Source organism: Tinamus guttatus, unplaced genomic scaffold, assembly GCF_059628265.1.
Source record: "Tinamus guttatus ecotype Peru unplaced genomic scaffold, ASM5962826v1 Tinamus_guttatus_pri_ptg001750l, whole genome shotgun sequence".
Lineage (NCBI taxonomy): Eukaryota > Metazoa > Chordata > Aves > Tinamiformes > Tinamidae > Tinamus > Tinamus guttatus.
This window is the reverse complement of record NW_028290284.1, coordinates 27,199-47,135: the sequence shown is the minus strand read 5'-3', so window position 1 is coordinate 47,135 and position 19,937 is coordinate 27,199. Positions and strand designations below refer to the sequence as shown.

Genomic DNA, 19,937 nt, shown 5'->3' with positions numbered 1-19,937 from the left:
TTTCGTGTGTGGTTTCTTCTTTTCTTTGCCATTTTTTTCTCTTTTTTTCTGCGTTTTCTTCTTTGTTTTTTCCTCCATTTTTTTCGCTCTTTTTTTTGCGGTTTTGGTTCTTTTTTTTGCCCTTTTTTCGCCCCTTTTGCCCCGATCTCCCCTCACCCCTTCTTCTCCCGGGTCCAGGTTGGCTGGCGCGGAGGCAGGGAGGACGGAGCGGCCCCCCCGGACGCAGGTAGTTTCGGTGCATGGGGTCCCCCCGTGTCCCCCCCGTGTCCCCCCCATGTCCCCTGTCCCCCCATTGCCCTCCCCCCATTTCTTGCTTTCTTTCAGGGCCCCCCAAAAAACCCCTTCATTTTGGGTGGATTTCACCCCATTTAGGGACTTTTCACCCCATTGGGCTTCCCTAGCCATTTTTTCGTGGGTTTTCAGCCCTTTTTGGGGGGATTTAACCCCCTTTGGGGAGTTTCCACCCTTTTGGGGGTTTTTAACCCCAATTGGGGGGATTTGACCCCTTTTGGGGAGTTTCGACCCTTTTGGGGGTTTTTAACCCCATTTGGGGGGATTTGACCCCATTTGGGGAGTTTTCGACCCTTTTGGGGGTTTTTAACCCCATTTGGGGGAATTTGACCCCTTTTGGGGAGTTTCAAGCCTTTTGGGGGTTTTTAACCCCATTTGAGAGCATTTCACCCCATTTGGGCAGTTTGATCCTTTTAGCGGTTTTTAACCCCCGTTTGGGGGGATTTCACCCCATTTGGGGAGTTTCAACCCTTTTAGGGTTTTTAACCCCATTTGGGGGGGATTTCACCCCATTTGGGGGGTTTCCGGCCCCCTTTAAGAGGATTTCAGCCCTTTGGTGGTTTCAGCCCCATTTTGGGGGGTTTCAGAGCCATTTGGGGAATTTCAACCCCTTTTAGCCACTTCTGGCCTTTCTTTGGGGGGGGGGTCTTGTTTTGGGGGGATTTTCAGCCTTTTTAGGGGTTTTTGGCCCAATCTGGGGGGGAATTCAGCCCCTTTTGAGGGATTTGGCCCCATTTAGGGGTTTCTTGGGGTTTTCCAGCCCCTTTTTGGGGAAGTTTCACCCCATTTGAAGGGTTTTGACGCTTTTGGATGAGTTTCACCCCATTTGGGGGGTTTTGACCCTATTTGGGGGGGTTTGACCCTATTTGGGGGGTTTTTGGCCCCATCTGGCTGCATTTGGGGAGTTTTGGGCCTTTTTTGGCTTCTTTTTGACCCAGCTGGGGGGTCCCAGCCCCTTTTGGGGGGTTTTGGTCCCTTTAGGGGATTTGGGGCCCTTTTAGGGGATTTGGGGCCCCATTCTGGGTGGTTTCACCCCATTTTGGGGGTCCCGGCCTCAATTAGTTATTTTTAATCCCCCTTTCAGGTGTTTTGTCCCATATTGGTGGAGTTTTGACTCCAAACTGGGGTGTTTTGACCCCATTTCAGGGGGTTTAGCCCCCCTTCTTTTGTGTTTTTGCCCCATTTTGGGGGTCTTTTGGCTGCATTTTGGGGGGATTTGACCCCATTTTTGGTATTTCTGTCCCATTTTGGGGTCTTTCGGCCCCATTTTGAAGGTTTTCACCCCCATATCGGGGCTTTTGGCTGCATTTTGGGGGCCCCGGCCCCCTTTTGGGGTGTTTGCCCCCCGTTTTGGGGCATTTCAGCCCCATTTGGTGAAATTTGCCCCCATTTGGGGTTTTCTGCCTCCATTCGGGAGATTTCACCCCCCATTTGGGGGATTTTCACCCCACTCGGGGATTTTACCCCCATTTTGGGGGATTTCGGCCCCATTTGGGGAGTTTTGCCCCCGTTTGGGAAATTTTACCCCATTTTGGGCTATTTCGGCCCCCTTTTATTATTTTCCAGCCCCTTTTGGGCCCTCCAGGGCCTTTTTGGGTGTTTTTTTGGGGGGAAAACGGGGTTTTTCCCGGACGCCGGGGCCCCCCCATCCCCCCGTTGCCCCCCCCCGTCTCCCCTTTCCTCTCCCCCCCCCCCCCGCTAATTAAGGCCCCGTGCGGCTCATTAAGGCTCTCGCCGGGCCGGAATTAACGAGGCCCCGGTTGCCATGGCAACGGCGGTGACCTAGAAACGGGGGAAAAAAAAAGATGCTGGGGGGGGTCGCCATGGCAACGGGATGGGGAGGGGTCCCCCCCCCCCCCATCGTGACCCCTGACCCCAGGGCCTGTCCCCTGGCGGGGGGGGGGGGGGGGGAGGTCCCCTGGGGTGACGTCATCGGGATGATGGGGGGGTGACGTCATCAGGGTGGGGGGGGTGTCCCCAAGGTGACGTCATCGGGGTGTCCCCGGGGTGTCCCCATTGTTTGGTGACGGGGGGGGGGTCTCTGGAATGGGGGGGATCCCCAATGTGACGTCATCAGGGTGACCGGGGGGGTGGCAGGGGGGTGTCCCCAAGGTGACGTCATCGGGGTGTCCCCGGGGTGTCCCCGTTGTTTGGTGACGGGGGGGGGGGGTCTCTGGAATGGGGGGGATCCCCAATGTGACGTCATCAAGGTGACCGGGGGGGTAGCAGGGGGGTGTCCCCAGGGTGACGTCATCGGGGTGTCCCCAGGGTGTCCCCGTTGTTTGGGGGGGGGTCTCCGGAATGGGGGGGTCCCCAAGGTGACGTCATCAGGGTGACCGGAGGGGGTGACAGGGGGTTGTCCCCAAGGTGACGTCATCAGGGTGAGCGGGGGGGGGTTCCCAAGGTGACGTCATCGGGGTGTCCCCGGGGTGTCCCCGTTGTTTGGAGACGGGGGGGGGGGGTCTCTGGAATGGGGGGGATCCCCAATGTGAGGTCATCAGGGTGACCGGGGGGGTGGCAGGGGGGTGTCCCCAGGGTGACGTCATCAGGGTGTCCCCAGGGTGTCCCCGTTGTTTGGGGGCGGTCTCCGGAATGGGGGGGTCCCCAAGGTGACGTCATCAGGGTGACCGAGGTGGGGGGGGTGATGGGGGAGTGTCCCCAAGGTGACGTCATCGGGGAGTCCTCGGGGTGTCCCCGTTTTTTGGGGGGTGTCTCCGGAATGGGGGGGGGTCCCCAAGGTGACGTCATCAGGGTGACCAAGGTGGGGGGGGTGATGGGGGGGTGTCCCCAAGGTGACGTCATCAGGGTGCCCAGATGGGGTGACGGGGGGGTGTCCCCAAGGTGACGTCATCGGGATGTCCCCAGGGTGTCCCCATTGCTTGGGGGGGGGTCTCTGGAATGGGGGGTCCCCCCACGGTGACCGCGATGTCCCCAGGTGCCCCCAGGGTGACAGGGACGTCCCTGGGGTCCCCAAAGTGACAGGAGGGTCCTGAGGGTGACAGGGACATTCCCAGTGTCCCCAGGGTGACGGTGTCCCAAGGTGGCCCATGGGGATGGTGGCCCATGGGGATGGTGGCCCATGGGGTGTCCCCAGGGTGACAGGGACATTCCCAGTGTCCCCATGGTGACACTGTCCTAAGGTGGCCCATGGGGATGGTGGCCCATGGGGTGTCCCCAGGTCGATAGGGACATTCCCGGTGTCCCCAGGGTGATGGTGTCCCAAGGCAGTGGTGGCCCATGGGGTGTCCCCAGGGTGACAGGGACATTCCCAGTGTCCCCAGGGTGACGGTGTCCCAAGGTGGCCCATGGGGATGGTGCCCCATGGGGTGTCCCCAGGTCAATAGGGACATTCCCAGTGTCCCCATGACGATGGTGCCCCAAGGCAATGGTGGCCCATGGGGTGTCCCCAGGGTGACCCAACGGGTGACCCCGGTGACGGTGTCACCGTGTCCCGCAGACATCCGGGACAGCGGCAAGAAGCCGGTGATGCTCTTCCTGCACGGAGGCTCCTACATGGAGGGCACCGGGAACATGTTCGACGGCAGCGTCCTGGCCGCCTACGGCAACGTCATCGTCGTCACCATCAACTACCGCCTGGGCGTCCTCGGTGCGGCCGCGCGGCAGCCGCGTCGGGGCCATTTCCATGGATTTGGGGAGTTGTTGAGTCTTGGAGGGGTTGGGGGCAGATTTTGTTGGGTTTTGGGGGGTTTGGATGGATTTTGTTGAGTTTTGTTGGGTTTTGTTGGGTTTTGTTGGGTTTGAGGCAATTTGGGGGCATTTTGATCGGTTTTGGGAGGGTTGTTGAGTCTTGGAGGGGTTGGGGGCGGATTTTGTTGGGTTTCGGGGGGTTTGGATGGGTTTGGATGGATTTCGTTGAGTTTTGTTGGGTTTTGTTGGGTTTTGGGGGGGTTTGATGGGTCTTGGGTGGGTTTGGATGGGTTTGGATGGGTTTGGATGGGTCTTGTTGGGTTTGAGGCAATTTGGGGGCATTTTGATCGGTTTTGGGAGGGTTGTTGAGTCTTGGCGGGTTTGGGGATGGGTTTCGGAGGGTTTTGGGAAGTTTCGATGGGTCTTGGGTGGGTTTTGATGGGTCTTGGGTGGGTTTTGATGGGTTTGGGTGGGTTTTGTTGAGTCTTGTTGGGTTTGGGGGGGTTTTGATCAATCTTGGGGGGTTGTTGAGTATTGGAGGGTTTGGGGGTGGCTTTTGTTGGGTTTCAGGGTGTTTTGGTGGGTTTGGATGCATTTTGTTGGGTTTTGTTGGGTTTCAGGGGGTTTTGATGGGTCTTGGCTGGGTTTTGATGGGTCTTGGGTGGGTTTTGATGGGTCTTGGGTGGGTTTCGGTGGGTTTTGTTGACTCTTGTTGGGTTGGGGGGGTTGATCAGTTTTGGGGGGTTGTTGAGTCTTGGTGGGTTTGGGGGCGGCTTTTGTTGGGTTTGGGGGGTTTTGATGGGTTTGGGTGGGTTTTGACAGGTTTTGTTGGGTTTCAGGGTGTTTTGATGGGTCTTGGGTGGGTTTAAATGGGTTTGGGTGGGTTCTGTTGGGTTTTGTTGAGTCTTGTTGGGTTTGGGAGCATTTTGATCAGTTTTGGGGGGCTTATTGAGTCTTGGTGGGTTTGGGGTGGGTTTTGATGGAGTTTGGGTGGATTTTGTTGGATTTTGTTGAGTCTTGTTGGGGTTTGGTGGGTTTAGGGTGGGTCTGGTTGTGTTTTGTTGGGTTCTGTTGGGTCTTCTTGGCTTTGGGTGAATTTTGAAAGGTTTTGGGTGGGCGTTGATGAGTTTTGGTGCATTTTGTTGGTCTTTGTTAAGTCTTGGAGGGTTTGCGGTGGGTTTTAGGGTGCTTTGGTGGCTCTTGAGTAGGTTTTGATGGAATTTGGGTGGGTTTGGGCAGTTTTTGTTGGGTTTTGTTGAGTCTTCTTGGATTTTGCTGGGATTTGATGAGTTTTCACGGGTTTGAGGTGGGTCTTGGGTGAGTTTTGGGGTGTTTCGTTGGATTTTGGAAGGTTTTGTTGGGCCTTCTCAGGTTTGGGTGGATTTTGGAAGGTTTTGGGTGGAGTTTGATGGGTTTGGGCAGATTTTGTTAGGCTTTGTTGAGTCTTGTTGAGTTTTGACGGGTTTTGGGGTGTTTTGTTGGGTCTTGGGTAGGTTTTGGTTGAATTTCGTTGGGTTTCGTTGAGTCTTGTTGGGTTTTGTTGGGTGTTTGTGGATTTTGGAAGGTTTGGGGTGGTATTTGGTGGCGTTTGCTGCGTTTTGGCGGATTTCGTTGGGTCTTGGGTAGGTTTTGGTTGGATTTCGTTGGGTTTCGTTGAGTCTTGTTGGGTTTTGTTGGGTGTTCGTGGATTTTGGAAGGTTTGGGGTGGTATTTGGTGGATTTTGTTGGGTTTTGGCTGATTTTGGTGGGTTTCGATGGCTCCCGATGCACCTCATTGGCTCCCCACGCCGTGTCCCCAGGGCGGTGGGGACATCCCCATGGGTCCCAGCGTATCCCAACGGGTCCCAAGCGCCTTGGGGTGTCCCGGTGTCCCCCCCCCGTGACACTCGTGTCCCCCCCAGGCTTCCTGAGCACGGGGGACCAGGCGGCCAAGGGCAACTATGGCCTCCTGGACCAGATCCAGGCCCTGCGCTGGCTGCAGGAGAACGTGGGGCACTTTGGGGGCGACCCCCAGCGCATCACGATCTTCGGCTCCGGCGCCGGCGCCGCCTGCGTCAGCCTCCTCATCCTCTCCCACCATTCCGAAGGTACCGCCCGCCCCCCAGACCCATAGGGACCCATAGGGACCCACAGGGACCTTCTGGGATGTCCTGGGAGCCACCAAAGCCCCCAGGAAGCCAAGAGGAACCTCCAGGAAGCTCCATTAGGTTCCTCCAACCCCTTGGAGATCCCTAAGGACATCCTGGGAACCCTTCTAACACCCACAGGGACCCATAGGGACCCATAGGGACCCACAGGGACCTCCTGGGATGTCCTGGGAGCCACCAAAGCCCCCAGGAAGCCAACGGGAACCTCCAGGAAGCTCCATTAGGTTCCTCCAACCCCTCGGAGATCCCTAAGGACATCCTGGGAACCCTTCTAACACCCACAGGGACCCCCAGGACCCATAGGGACCCATAGGGACCTCCTGGGACCCACAGGGACCTCCTGGGACCCACCAAACCCTCTAGGACCCTCCAGGAAGCCCCACCAGGTCCTGCCAAACCCTTCAGAGATGCCCAAGGACGTCCTGGTGTCCCCACATCCCTTCCTATGGTGTCCCAATGTCCCCCATCCAACCTCATGGCATCCTGGTGTCCCCACGTCCAACTTATGGTGTCCTGGTGTCCCCACGTCCAACCTCATGGCATCTTGGTGTCCCACATCCAACTTTATGGCATTTTGGTGTCCCCACATCCAACCGCATGGCATCTTGGTGTCCCCCTGTCCAACTTCATGACATCCCAGTGTCCCCATGTCCAACCTCATGACATTTTGGTGTCCCCACGTCCAACCTCATGGCATCTTGGTGTCCCACATCCAACTTTATGGCAACCCAGTGTCCCCACATCTAACTTCATGGCATTCCGGTGTCCCCACATCCAACCTCATGGCATCCAAGTGTCCCTGTGTCCAACTTTATGGCATTTTGGTGTCCCCATGTCCAACCTCATGACATCCCGGTGTCCCCACGTCCAACTTTATGGCGTTTTGGTGTCCCCACATCCAACCTCATGGCATCTTGGTGTCCCCCTGTCCAACTTCATGACATCCCAGTGTCCCCATGTCCAACCTCATGGCATTTTGGTGTCCCCATGTCCAACCTTATGGCATCCCGGTGTCCCCACATCCAACTTATGATGTCCTGGTGTCCCCATGTCCAACCTCACGGCATTTTGGTGTCCCGCGTCCAACTTTATGGCAACCCAGTGTCCCCACGTCCAACCTCATGGCACCTTGGTATCCTCACATCCAACCTCATGACATCTTGGTGTCCCCATGTCCAACCTCATAGCATTTGGTGTCCCCATGTCCAACCTCATGACATCTTGGTGTCCCACGTCCAACTTGATGACATTTTGGTGTCCCCACGTCCAACTTTATGCATTTTGGCGTCCCCACGTCCAACCTCATGACATCTTGGTGTCCCCATGTCCAACCTCACGTCATCCTGGTGTCCCTGTGTCCAACCTCATGGCATTTTGGTGTCCTCACATCCAACCTCATGGCATCTTGGTGTCCCCATGTCCAACTTCATGACATCCCAGTGTCCCCATGTCCAACCTCATGACATTTTGGTGTCCCCCACGTCCAACTTTATGGCATTTTGGTGTCCCCACGTCCAACTTCATGACATCTTGGTGTCCCCACATCCAACCTCACGGCATCTTGGTGTCCCCATGTCCAACCTCACATCATCCTGGTGTCCCCGTGTCCAACCTCACGTCATCCCGGTGTCCCCATGTCCAACCTCATGGCATTTTGGTGTCCCCACATCCAACTTTATGACATCTTGGTGTCCCACGTCCAACTTTATGGCATTTTGGCATCCCCACGTCCAACTTTATGGCATTTTGGTGTCCCCACATCCAACCTCATGACATCTTGGTGTCCCACATCCAACCTCATGACATCTTGGTGTCCCACGTCCAACTTGATGACATTTTGGTGTCCCCACGTCCAACTTTATGGCATTTTGGCGTCCCCACGTCCAACCTCATGACATCTTGGTGTCCCCATGTCCAATCTCACGTCATCCTGGTGTCCCCACGTCCAACCTCATGACATCTTGGTGTCCCACATCCAACCGCATGGCATCTTGGTGTCCCCCTGTCCAACTTCATGACATCCCAGTGTCCCCATGTCCAACCTCATGACATTTTGGTGTCCCCACGTCCAACCTCATGGCATCTTGGTGTCCCACATCCAACTTTATGGCAACCCAGTGTCCCCACATCTAACTTCATGGCATTCCGGTGTCCCCACATCCAACCTCATGGCATCCAAGTGTCCCTGTGTCCAACTTTATGGCATTTTGGTGTCCCCATGTCCAACCTCATGACATCCCGGTGTCCCCACGTCCAACTTTATGGCGTTTTGGTGTCCCCACATCCAACCTCATGGCATCTTGGTGTCCCCTGTCCAACTTCATGACATCCCAGTGTCCCCATGTCCAACCTCATGGCATTTTGGTGTCCCCATGTCCAACCTTATGGCATCCCGGTGTCCCCACATCCAACTTATGATGTCCTGGTGTCCCCATGTCCAACCTCACGGCATTTTGGTGTCCGCGTCCAACTTTATGACAACCCAGTGTCCCCACGTCCAACCTCATGGCACCTTGGTATCCTCACATCCAACCTCATGACATCTTGGTGTCCCCATGTCCAACCTCATAGCATTTGGCGTCCCCATGTCCAACCTCATGACATCTTGGTGTCCCACATCCAACCTCATGACATCTTGGTGTCCCACGTCCAACTTGATGACATTTTGGTGTCCCCACGTCCAACTTTATGGCATTTTGGCGTTCCCACGTCCAACCTCATGACATCTTGGTGTCCCCACGTCCAACCTCACGTCATCCTGGTGTCCCTGTGTCCAACCTCATGACATCTTGGTGTCCCACATCCAACCTCATGACATCTTGGTGTCCCACGTCCAACTTGATGACATTTTGGTGTCCCCATGTCCAACCTCATGACATCTTGGTGTCCCACATCCAATCTCATGACATCTTGGTGTCCCACATCCAACCTCATGACATCTTGGTGTCCCACGTCCAACTTTATGACATTTTGGCGTCCCCGCGTCCAACTTACTGGCATTTTGGCGTCCCCGCGCGCGCCGCGCTGACGCCCCGGCGCCGCCGCGTCCCCAGGTCTCTTCCAGAAGGCCATCGCGCAGAGCGGCACGGCCATCTCCAGCTGGTCGGTCAACTACCAGCCGCTCAAGTACGCGCGGCTGCTGGCGGCCAAGCTGGGCTGCGAACGGGCCGACACCGGCGCCGCCGTCGAGTGCCTCCGGCGCCAGCCCTTCCGCGCGCTCGTGGACCAGGACGTGCAGCCCGCACGCTACCACGTGGCCTTCGGGCCGGTGGTGGACGGCGACGTGGTGCCCGACGACCCCGAGATCCTCATGCAGCAGGGCGAGTTCCTCAACTACGACATCCTCATCGGCGTCAACCAGGGCGAGGGCCTCAAGTTCGTGGAGGACTCGCTGGAGAGCGAGGACGGCATCTCGGCCTCCTACTTCGACTTCACCGTGTCCAACTTCGTGGACAACCTCTACGGCTACCCCGAGGGCAAGGACATCCTGCGCGAGACCATCAAGTTCATGTACACGGACTGGGCCGACCGCGACAACGGCGAGATGCGGCGCAAGACGCTCTTGGCGCTCTTCACCGACCACCAATGGGTGGCGCCGGCGGTGGCCACGGCCAAGCTCCACGCCGAGTACCAGTCGCCCGTCTATTTCTACACGTTCTACCACCACTGCCAGACGGACGCGCGGCCCGAGTGGGCGGACGCGGCGCACGGCGACGAGATCCCCTACGTGTTCGGGGTGCCCATGGTGGGCGCCACCGACCTCTTCCCGTGCAACTTCTCCAAGAACGACGTCATGTTGAGCGCCGTCGTCATGACCTACTGGACCAACTTCGCCAAGACGGGGTGAGCGGGGAGGGCCGGGGCGCGGGGACGGGGAGGGAGGGGTGGGGTTGATGTTGGATGGATGGATGGATCATGGGATGGATGGATGGTTGGATGGATGGATCATGGGATGGATGGATGGATGGATGGATGGATGGATGGATGGATGATGGATGGATGGATGGATCATGGGATGGATGGATGGATGGATGGATCATGGGATGGATGGATGGATGATGGATGGATGATGGATGGATGGATGGAGGATGGACGGATGCATGGATGGATGGATGGAGGGTTGGATGGACAGATGGATGGACGGATGGACGGATGGATGGAAGGATGGATGGATGGATGGACAAATGGATGGATGGATGGATGGATGGATGGATGGACAGATGGATGGAGGGATGGATGGACGGATGGATGGATGGATGGATGGACAGATGGATGGACAGATGGATGGATGGATGGACAGATGGACGGATGGATGGATGGATGGATGGAGGGATGGACAGATGGATGGATGGACAGATGGACGGATGGATGGACGGGATGGATGGACGGATGGATGGATGGATGGACAGATGGATGGACGGACGGATGGATGGACGGATGGATGGACGGATGGATGGACAGATGGATGGACAGATGGATGGACAGATGGATGGCTGGAGGATGGACGGATGGATGGATGGAGGGTTGGATGGATGGACAGATGGACGGATGGATGGAAGGATGGACGGATGGATGGATGGATGGAGGGTTGGATGGACAGACGGATGGATGGATGGAAGGCTGGCCGGAGGGCTGGGCGGGGGCTGCTCACACCCGTCCCCCCGCAGCGACCCCAACCAGCCGGTGCCGCAGGACACCAAGTTCATCCACACGAAGCCCAACCGCTTCGAGGAGGTCGTGTGGAGCCGCTTCGACGCCAAGGCCAAGCAGTACCTGCACATCGGCCTCAAGCCGCGCGTGCGGGACAACTACCGCGCCAACAAGGTGGCCTTCTGGCTCGAGCTGGTCCCGCACCTGCACAACCTGCACGACGCCGCGGTACCGCCGGCGGGGGGCGTGGCCAACACCGCGCGGCCGCCGCCTGTACCCACGCGGCGCCCCCCGCGGCGCCCGGTACCTTCGATGCGACCGCCTGTTCCGAGCGATGATGACGATGATGATGACGGTGACAACAGTCGGCGCCGCTTCGCGCCCTTCCCCGGCGACACCCGCGACTACTCCACGGAGCTGAGCGTCACCGTGGCCGTGGGGGCCTCCCTGCTGTTCCTCAACATCCTGGCCTTCGCCGCGCTGTACTACAAGCGGGACAGGCGGCCGGGCGGCGGTAGCGGCGCCAGGCGGCCGCGTTGCGGGGGTACCACCGGGGGCGGTTCGGGTGTTGCCGAGGAGGAGCTGGTGACGCTGCGGCTGAAGGCGGCCGGGGCGGGTGACGCGGGGGGGGGGTCGTCGCGGAGGCCCCCCCCGGACTACGCCCTGGCCCTGCGGAGGGCGCCCGAGGACCTGGCCCTGCTGGGGGGGGGAGGGGGGGGTGGGGGGGGGGAGGGGCGCTGCTGCCGGCCCTGGGGGGGTTCGGGGCCTTCGCGGGGGGGGGGAGGGGGCGGGGCGGGGGGGGGCGGGGCACAACAGCGCGCTGCCCCACCCCCACTCCACCACGAGGGTATAGGGAGGGGGGGACCCCCCCATGGACCTATAGGGAGTGGGGACCCCTCCATGGACCTATAGGGACCAGGGGACCCCCCCAATGCGCCTATAGGGAGGGGGGGACCCCCCCAATGCGCCTATAGGGACTGGGGGACCCCCCAAACCCACCTATAGGGTCTGGACAATGGGACCCCCCCAATGCTCCTATAGGGAGGGGGGACCCCCCCATGGACCTATAGGGAGGGGGGGACCCCCCAATGGACCTATAGGGACTGGGGGACCCCCCGAACCCACCTATAGGGAGCAGGGACCCCCCCCAACCACCTATAGGGAGGGGGGACCCCCCCATGGACCTATAGGGACTGGGGGACCCCCCAATGCGCCTATAGGGAGGGGGGATCCCCCGAACCCACCTATAGGGAGGGGGAACCCCCCCCATGGACCTATAGGGACTGGGGGACCCCCCCAATGCGCCTATAGGGAGGGGGGACCCCCCCAATGCACCTATAGGGAGGGGGGACCCCCCGAACCCACCTATAGGGAGCAGGGACCCCCCCCAACCACCTATAGGGAGGGGGGACCCCCCCATGGACCTATAGGGACTGGGGGACCCCCCAATGCGCCTATAGGGAGGGGGGACCCCCCTGAACCCACCTATAGGGTCTGGACAATGGGACCCCTCAATGGACCTATAGGGAGTGGGGACCCCCCCCCACGGACCTATAGGGACCGGGGGACCCCCCCAATGCACCTATAGGGAGGGGGGACCCCCCCATGGACCTATAGGGAGGGGGGACCCCCCCAATGCACCTATAGGGACCAGGGGACCCTCCCAATGTGCCTATAGGGCATGGGGACCCCCCCCAACAACCTATAGGGAGTGGGGACCCCCATAATGCGCCTATAGGGAGCGGGGAGCCCCCCAGTGCACCTATAGGGCATGGGGACCCCCCTGAACCCGCCTATAGGGCCTGGACAATGGGACCCCCCCCAAATCCACCTATAGGGACCAGGGGACCACCCCAACCAACTTATAGGGACCGGGGGGGACCCCCAACCCTCCTATAGGGACCAGGGACCCCCCACCCGCCTATAGGGCCCGGACAATGGGACCCCCCCCCCCCCCAAATCCACCTATAGGGCCCAGGCGCCAGGGCCCCAATCCCATCTATAGGGCCTGGACATTGGGACCCCCCCAGAACCCCCCTATAGGGCCCGGACACCGGGGCCCCCACTTTGATATAGGGCCCGGATGCCCCCCCCATTGTGTATATAGGGCCCGGACGCCGGGGCCCCCCCCCCGGACGCCTGGGCCCCCCATTTTCGTGTCCCCCCCTCCCCGCATGGGGGCCCTCCCGGACGCCTGGGCCCTCCCCGACCCCCCCCCCCTCCCCGGACCCCCCTTTTTTTGGGGTGTTTTTTTTTTCTCTCGCGGTTGTTGTTGGTCGCCCCGGACGCCTGGGCCCCCCTTTTGGCCCGAAGCCTGGGGGGGACCCCCCCCCCGGACCCACAGAACGAGGAAGGCGCCCGGACGCCTGGGCCCCTTCCCGGACGCCTGGGCCCTTCCCGGACGCCTGGGCCCCTTCCCGGACTCCTGGGCCCTTCCCGGACTCCTGGGCCCTTCCCGGACTCCTGGGCCCCTTCCCGGACTCCTGGGCCCTTCCCGGACTCCTGGGCCCTTCCCGGACTCCTGGGCCCCTTCCCGGACTCCTGGGCCCTTCCCGGACGCCTGGGCCCCTTCCCGGACGCCTGGGCCCCTTCCCGGACTCCTGGGCCCTTCCCGGACGCCTGGGCCCCTCCGGGACCTTCATGGACATCGGGAAGCCCCCCCGGACGCCTGGGCCCCCCAACACCCCCCCCATAAGGACACACATTGAACCCCCCCCACCCGGACGCCTGGGCCCCCCCATTGCATGATCCCAACCCGGCGTCGGGACCGGGCCGAAATTCCCGGAAAAAAAGGGAAAAATCCCCCAAGCGGCGGCGGAGGGAGCCGGTTCCCCCCTCCCACCCCCTTTTATTGCCCCTTTTCCCTCATTTTCCCCTTTTTTCCCCATTTCTTTGCCAATTTCCCCTCCTTTTCCCCATTTTCCCTCCTGTTTTAACTCCTTTCCCCTCCTTTTCCCCATTTTCCCTCCTGTTTTAACTCCTTTCCCCTCCTTTTCTCCATTTTCCCCCATTTTTTGCTCCTTTCCACCCGTTTTCCCCTATTTTCCCCCATTTTTGCCCATTTCCCGCTCCCTTGACCCCCTTTTCCTCCTTTCTATCCCTTTTCCCTTCCCTTTTGCCCTCTTTCCTCTTGTTTTCCCCCATTTTCTCTCCTTTTTGCCCATGCACCTTCATTTTCAACCATTTTCATGCATTTTTTGCATTTTCTCCCATTTTTAACATTTTTGCCCATTTCCTCATCATTTCTGCATTTTTTACCCATTTCCTCGTCCTTTCTGCATTTTTTCCTCTCCCTTTTCCCCAATTTCCCCTTCATTTCCCCCATTTCCCCTCGTATTCCCCCATTTCCCTCATTTTTCCCTTTATTCCCCCTTTTTTCCTCCTTTTTTCCCCATTTCCCCCTCATTTTTTCTTTGTTCCCCATTTTCCCTCATTTTCACCATTTTCCCCTCTTTTTCCCCGTTTTCCCCCTCTTTATTCCCCTCTTTTCCCCATTTTTCCCTCATTTCCCCCACATTTCCCCCTTTTCTCCCATTTCCCCCTTTTTCCCCCATTTTCCCTGTTTTCCTCCGTATTTCCCTCCTTTTTCTCATTTTCCCTCTTTTTGCCCCCCATTTTCCCTCTTTTTGCCCCATTTTCCTTCTTTTTTCCCCGTTTTTCCCTCATTTCCGCCATTTCCCACCCCCCCCCCCCCCGCCGCTCCGGTGCCAAACGCGGCCAAGATGGCCGCCGCCAAGATGGCCGCCCGTCGCCATGGCAACCTCCGCCGCCCGCCGCGTCACCATGGCGACGCGCCCCCCCCTCCGGGACAGGCCCCGCCCACCCCCATGGCAGCCCCGCCCCGCCCCGTCCCGTCGCCATGGCGACCCGGCCCCGCCCCCAGAGCATCTATTTTTATTCCCAGAGGGGCCGCGGGGGGGGGGGGGAGGCCCCGCCCCTTCCGGCCGCGCTCGGGGGGGGGGGTTGGGGGGGGGAGGGGCGGCCCCGGGGCGTTTTTAAGCGAAAAGAGCCGAAAAAAGGGAAAAAAAAGGACCGCCCCCCCCGCCCCCCCCGCGGTGTAAATAGAGACCGGACCGAGCGCCGCTTCCGCTTCCTGCTTCCGGGGCGGGAGGGGGGGGAGCGGAGGAAGGGGCGGAGCGTCGCCAGGGCAACGGGGCGGGGGCGGGGAGTGCCGCGCATGGCAACGCCCCGCCCCCTCGTAGCAACGCGTCGGGCCCCATGGCAACGCCCCGCCCCCCATAGCAACGCCCCGGGCTCCATAGCAACGCCCCGCCCCCCATAGCAACGCCCCGGGCTCCATAGCAACGCCCCGCCCCTCTCCCCCACGCCACAAGGCGCCGTGGGCGGAGCCTCGCGACCCCGCCCACTTTTCCCGCCCCGCCATGGCGGCCACGGGGGGCGGGGCCAGCCGGTGCCCCGCCCCCCCCGAGGCGCTGCTGCTGCTGCTGGCGCTGGGGCTGCTGGTCCAGATCGGGCTGCGCCTGGGCGCCATGGTGGGGGCGGGGCCACGGCGAGGGGGCGGGGCCACGGGTGTGAGGGGCGGGGCCACCGGGTGGGGGAGGGGCGTGGGGGGAGGGGTGGTGGATGGGGGTGGGGGGGGCTATAGAGTGTGGGAGGGGCCATGGATGGGGGTGGGGCTATGGTGGGACCATGGGGTGTGGGAGGGGCTACGAGGCTTGGGAGGGGCCATGGGGGAGGGGATGTAGGGTGGGGGCGGGGCCATGGGTGGGGGGGCTATGGTGGGACCATGGGGAGTGGGAGGGGCTACGAAGTGTGGGAGGGGCCATGGGGGAGGGGCCGTGGGTGGGGCTATGGATGGGGGAGGGGCTATGGTGGGACCATGGGGTGTGGGAGGGGCTACGAGGTGTGGGAGGGGCTATGGGGGCAGGGCCATGGAGTGGGGCGGGGCCATGGGGTGAGGGGCTATGAGGTGTGGGAGGGGTCATGGGTGGGGGCGGGGCCATGGGTGGGGGCGGGGCTATGGGTGTGGGAGGGGCTATAGGGTGTGGGCGGGGCCATGGGGGAGGTTGGGGGGGTCTGTAGGGCAGGGGGGGTTCATGGGATGGGGGCGGGGCTATGGGGTGGGCGGGGCTATGGAGGGAGGTCCATGGGGGCGGGGTCATTGAGTGACTCCGCCCCTCCCCTCCCCCCCCCCCCTTTCCACAGCTCCTGTCCTGGGCCCGGGAGCTGCTGTGGGGGGGGCGGGGTGAGCGGGGCGGGGCCGCGGCCGAGGGGCGGGGCTGGAGGACCGAGGGGCGGGGCTGGAGGACCGAGGGGCGAGGCTGGAGGCCGAGGGGCGGGGCTGGGGGCCGAAGGGAGGGGCTGGAGGACCGAGGGGAGGGGCTGGAGGACGTTGGAGCAGTGAGGGGGAGGCTTCGAGGAGCGGAGGGGTCCTGGAGGACTGAGGGGAGGGGTTGGAGGACTGAGGGGAGGGGCTGGAGGATGGGGGGGGCCTTGGAGGACTGAGGAGGGCCCTGGAGGACCGGGGGGGCGGAGCCAGGACAGCGCCCCGCCCCAACAGAGCCGCTCCCGCCGCCGCCGCCGCTTCCCGCCTCGGCCACTTCCGCCGCCGTCACTTCCGCCCGGCGCCGCCGGCACCGCCCCCACCGCATCGCGCTGGAGCTGCGGCTACGTCACGAGCCGCCGGCCCCGCCCCCCGCCGGGCCCCGCCCCCCGCGCACCGTGTCCCGCGGCACCGACCCGGCCCCGCCCCCGGCGGCGCTGGCCCCGCCCCCCGCTCCGGCCCCGCCCCTCGTTGCGCCGGCTCCGCCCCCCGCGCTGTCGGCTCCGCCCCGCGCAGTATCGGCCCCGCCCCCCGCGGCGCTGGCCCCGCCTCCCGCCGTATCGGCCCCGCCCCCTTCGGTGCCGGCCACGCCCCCAGCGGCGCCGGCCCCGCCCCCTGACTGGGTCTTCCGGCCCCTCCCCTCCCCCCCCGCGGCGTCGCCCAATAAAGGGCGGGGGCGCTGACGTCACGAGCGTGGCTTGAGCGGCGCCGGAAGATGACGTCAATCGGGGGGGGTGGGGCTCGCACGGACATGGGGGCGGCGCGTGGCGATGACGTCACGGGAGCCCCGCGAGGCTTGACGTCACGCGAGGGGGGCGTGTGGGGGGGAGCCGGTGTGGGGCCACACGTGGCCCCATGACGTCACACGTGTCTCCATGACATCATGGACCCGCCCCTTGTGTTTCCATGAGGTCACACGCGTGTCCCCGGTGACATCACAGGGTCACACGCGTGTCCCCGGTGACGTCACGGCGTCACACACGTCCCCATGACGTCACACGTGTGTCCCTGGTGACGTCATAGAGTCACACATGTCCCCAGTGTCACACACATCCCCATGACGTCACACGCCTGTCCCCAGTGACGTCATAGAGTCACACGAGTGTCCCCGGTGACGTCATAGGGTCACATGAGTGTCCCCAGGGGCGTCACGGTATCACACATGTCCCTATGACATCACAAGAGTGTCCCCAGTGATGTCATAGGGTCACACACATCCCCATGATGTCACACGCGTGTCCCCGGTGACGTCACAGCATCACACACATGTCCTCAGTGACATCATAGGGTCATACACGTGTCCCCAGTGACATCACGGCGTCACACACGTCCCCATGACATCGCACGCATGTCCCCAGTGACGTCATAAGGTCACACACATCCCCATGACGTCACATGAGTGTCCCCGGTGATGTCACGGTGTCACACACATCCCCATGACATCACACGCATGTCCCCAGTGACGTCACAGCATCACACATGTCCCCATGACATCACACACGTGTCCCCAGTGACATCATAGGGTCACACGTGTGTCCCCGGTGACGTCACAGGGTCACACACATCCCCATGACGTCACACGCCTGTCCCCAGTGGCGTCATAGAGTCACACGAGTGTCCCCGGTGACGTCATAGGGTCACATGAGTGTCCCCAGGGACGTCACGGTATCACACATGTCCCTATGACATCACAAGAGTGTCCCCAGTGATGTCATAGGGTCACACACATCCCCATGATGTCACACGCGTGTCCCCGGTGACGTCACAGCATCACACACGTGTCCCCAGTGACATCATAGGGTCATACACGTGTCCCCGGTGACATCACGGCGTCACACACGTCCCCATGACATCGCACGCATGTCCCCAGTGACGTCATAAGGTCACACACATCCCCATGACGTCACATGAGTGTCCCCGGTGATGTCACGGTGTCACACACGTCCCCATGACATCACACGCATGTCCCCAGTGACGTCACAGCATCACACATGTCCCCATGACATCACACACGTGTCCCCAGTGACGTCATAGGGTCACACACGTGTCCCCAGTGACATCAGAGTGTCACACACGTCCCCATGACGTCACATGTGTGTCCCCAGTGACATCATAGGGTCATATGCGTGTCCCCAGAGACGTCACTGGGTCACACACATCCCCATGACGTCACATGCGTGGCCCTGGTGACATCATAGGGTCACACGTGTGTCCCCAGTGACGTCACAGCATCACACACATCCCCATGACATCAGAAGAGTGTCCGCAGTGATGTCATAGGGTCACACACGTCCCCTGACGTCACATGAGTGTCCCCGGTGAAGTCACAGGGTCACACGCGTGTCCCCGGTGACGTCACGGTGTCACACACGTCCCCATGACGTCACACGTGTGTCCCTGGTGACGTCATAGAGTCACACATGTCCCCAGTGACGTCAGTGTCACACACATCCCCATGACGTCACACGCCTGTCCCCAGTGACGTCATAGAGTCACACGAGTGTCCCCGGTGACGTCATAGGGTCACACACGTCCCCATGATGTCACACTCGTCCCCGGTGACGTCATAGGGTCACATGAGTGTCCCCAGAGACGTCACGGTATCACACATGTCCCCATGACGTCACACACGTGTCCCCAGTGACGTCACGGTGTCACACACATCCCCATGACATCACATGTGTGTCCCCAGTGACGTCATAGAGTCACACGAGTGTCCCCGGTGACGTCATAGGGTCACACATTCCCCATGACATCACACAAGTGTCCCCAGTGGTGTCATAGGATCACACACATATCCCCGGTGACATCATAGAGTCACCCACCTACCCCCAGTGACGTCACAGGGTCGCAGAGGTGTCCCCAGTGACGCCATAGGGTCACACACGTCCCCATGACGTCACACGCGTGTCCCCGGTGACGTCATAGGGTCACACGTGTGTCCCCAGTGACGTCACAGCGTCACACACATCCCCATGACATCAGAAGAGTGTCCGCAGTGATGTCATAGGGTCACACACGTCCCCTGACGTCACATGAGTGTCCCCGGTGACGTCACGGCGTCACACACGTCCCCATGACGTCACACGTGTGTCCCTGGTGACGTCATAGAGTCACACATGTCCCCAGTGACGTCAGTGTCACACACATCCCCATGACGTCACACGCCTGTCCCCAGTGACTTCATAGAGTTACAGAAGTGTCCCCGGTGACGTCATAGGGTCACATGAGTGTCCCCAGTGACGTCACGGTGTCACACACATCCCCATGACATCACATGTGTGTCCCCAGTGACGTCATAGAGTCACACGAGTGTCCCCGGTGACGTCATAGGGTCACACATGTCCCCATGACATCACACAAGTGTCCCCAGTGGTGTCATAGGATCACACACATATCCCCGGTGACATCATAGAGTCACACACCTACCCCCAGTGACGTCACAGGGTCACAGAGGTGTCCCCAGTGATGCCATAGGGTCACACACGTCCCCATGACGTCACACGCGTGTCCCCGGTGACGTCATAGGGTCACATGCGTGTCCCCAGGGACGTCACACCGTCACACGTGTGTCCCCGGTGACGTCACAGGGTCACACACGTCCCCATGACGTCACACGCCTGTCCCCAGTGACGTCATAGAGTCACACGAGTGTCCCCGGTGACATCATAGGGTCACACACATCCCCATGACGTCACACGCGTGTCCCCGGTGACGTCACAGGGTCACACACATCCCCATGACGTCACACACGTCCCCATGACGTCACAGGGTCACACTCGCACGCGCCGCCCTCCCCCCCCCCGTCACCCTCCCCGCCCCTCCCCCACATCCGGAGCAGCTGCTCCCGCCCCTCCCCCCCCGGCAGCTGCCGCCCCCCCGGGACCCCCCCCCCTCCGGGTACAGTCGGAGGCTCC

The 19,937-nt window shown here is 61.0% G+C and overlaps 1 protein-coding gene across 1 annotated transcript; it reads left to right on the top strand.

Annotated features, from left to right (window-relative positions):
* The first annotated feature begins 154 nt into the window (after positions 1 to 154).
* On the top strand, positions 155 to 16,703 carry LOC148590092 (neuroligin-2-like). Its single transcript, XM_088539488.1, has 6 exons — positions 155 to 226; positions 3,749 to 3,898; positions 5,841 to 6,026; positions 9,140 to 9,929; positions 10,754 to 11,454; positions 16,537 to 16,703. The coding sequence occupies exons 2-6, from the start codon at positions 3,778 to 3,780 to the stop codon at positions 16,701 to 16,703; spliced, it is 1,965 nt and encodes a 654-aa protein (XP_088395614.1). The 5' UTR covers positions 155 to 226; positions 3,749 to 3,777.
* The last annotated feature ends 3,234 nt before the right edge of the window (positions 16,704 to 19,937 follow it).

Coding starts and splice junctions, on each gene's coding strand:
- LOC148590092 (XM_088539488.1), top strand. CDS start 3,778: ATGCTCTTCCTGCACGGAGGCTCCTACATGGAGGGCACCGGGAACATG. Junction 3,899..5,840: donor CTACCGCCTGGGCGTCCTCG/GTGCGGCCGCGC, acceptor TGTCCCCCCCAG/GCTTCCTGAGCACGGGGGAC. Junction 11,455..16,536: donor GCTGGGGGGGGGAGGGGGGG/GTGGGGGGGGGG, acceptor CGCCCCGCGCAG/TATCGGCCCCGCCCCCCGCG.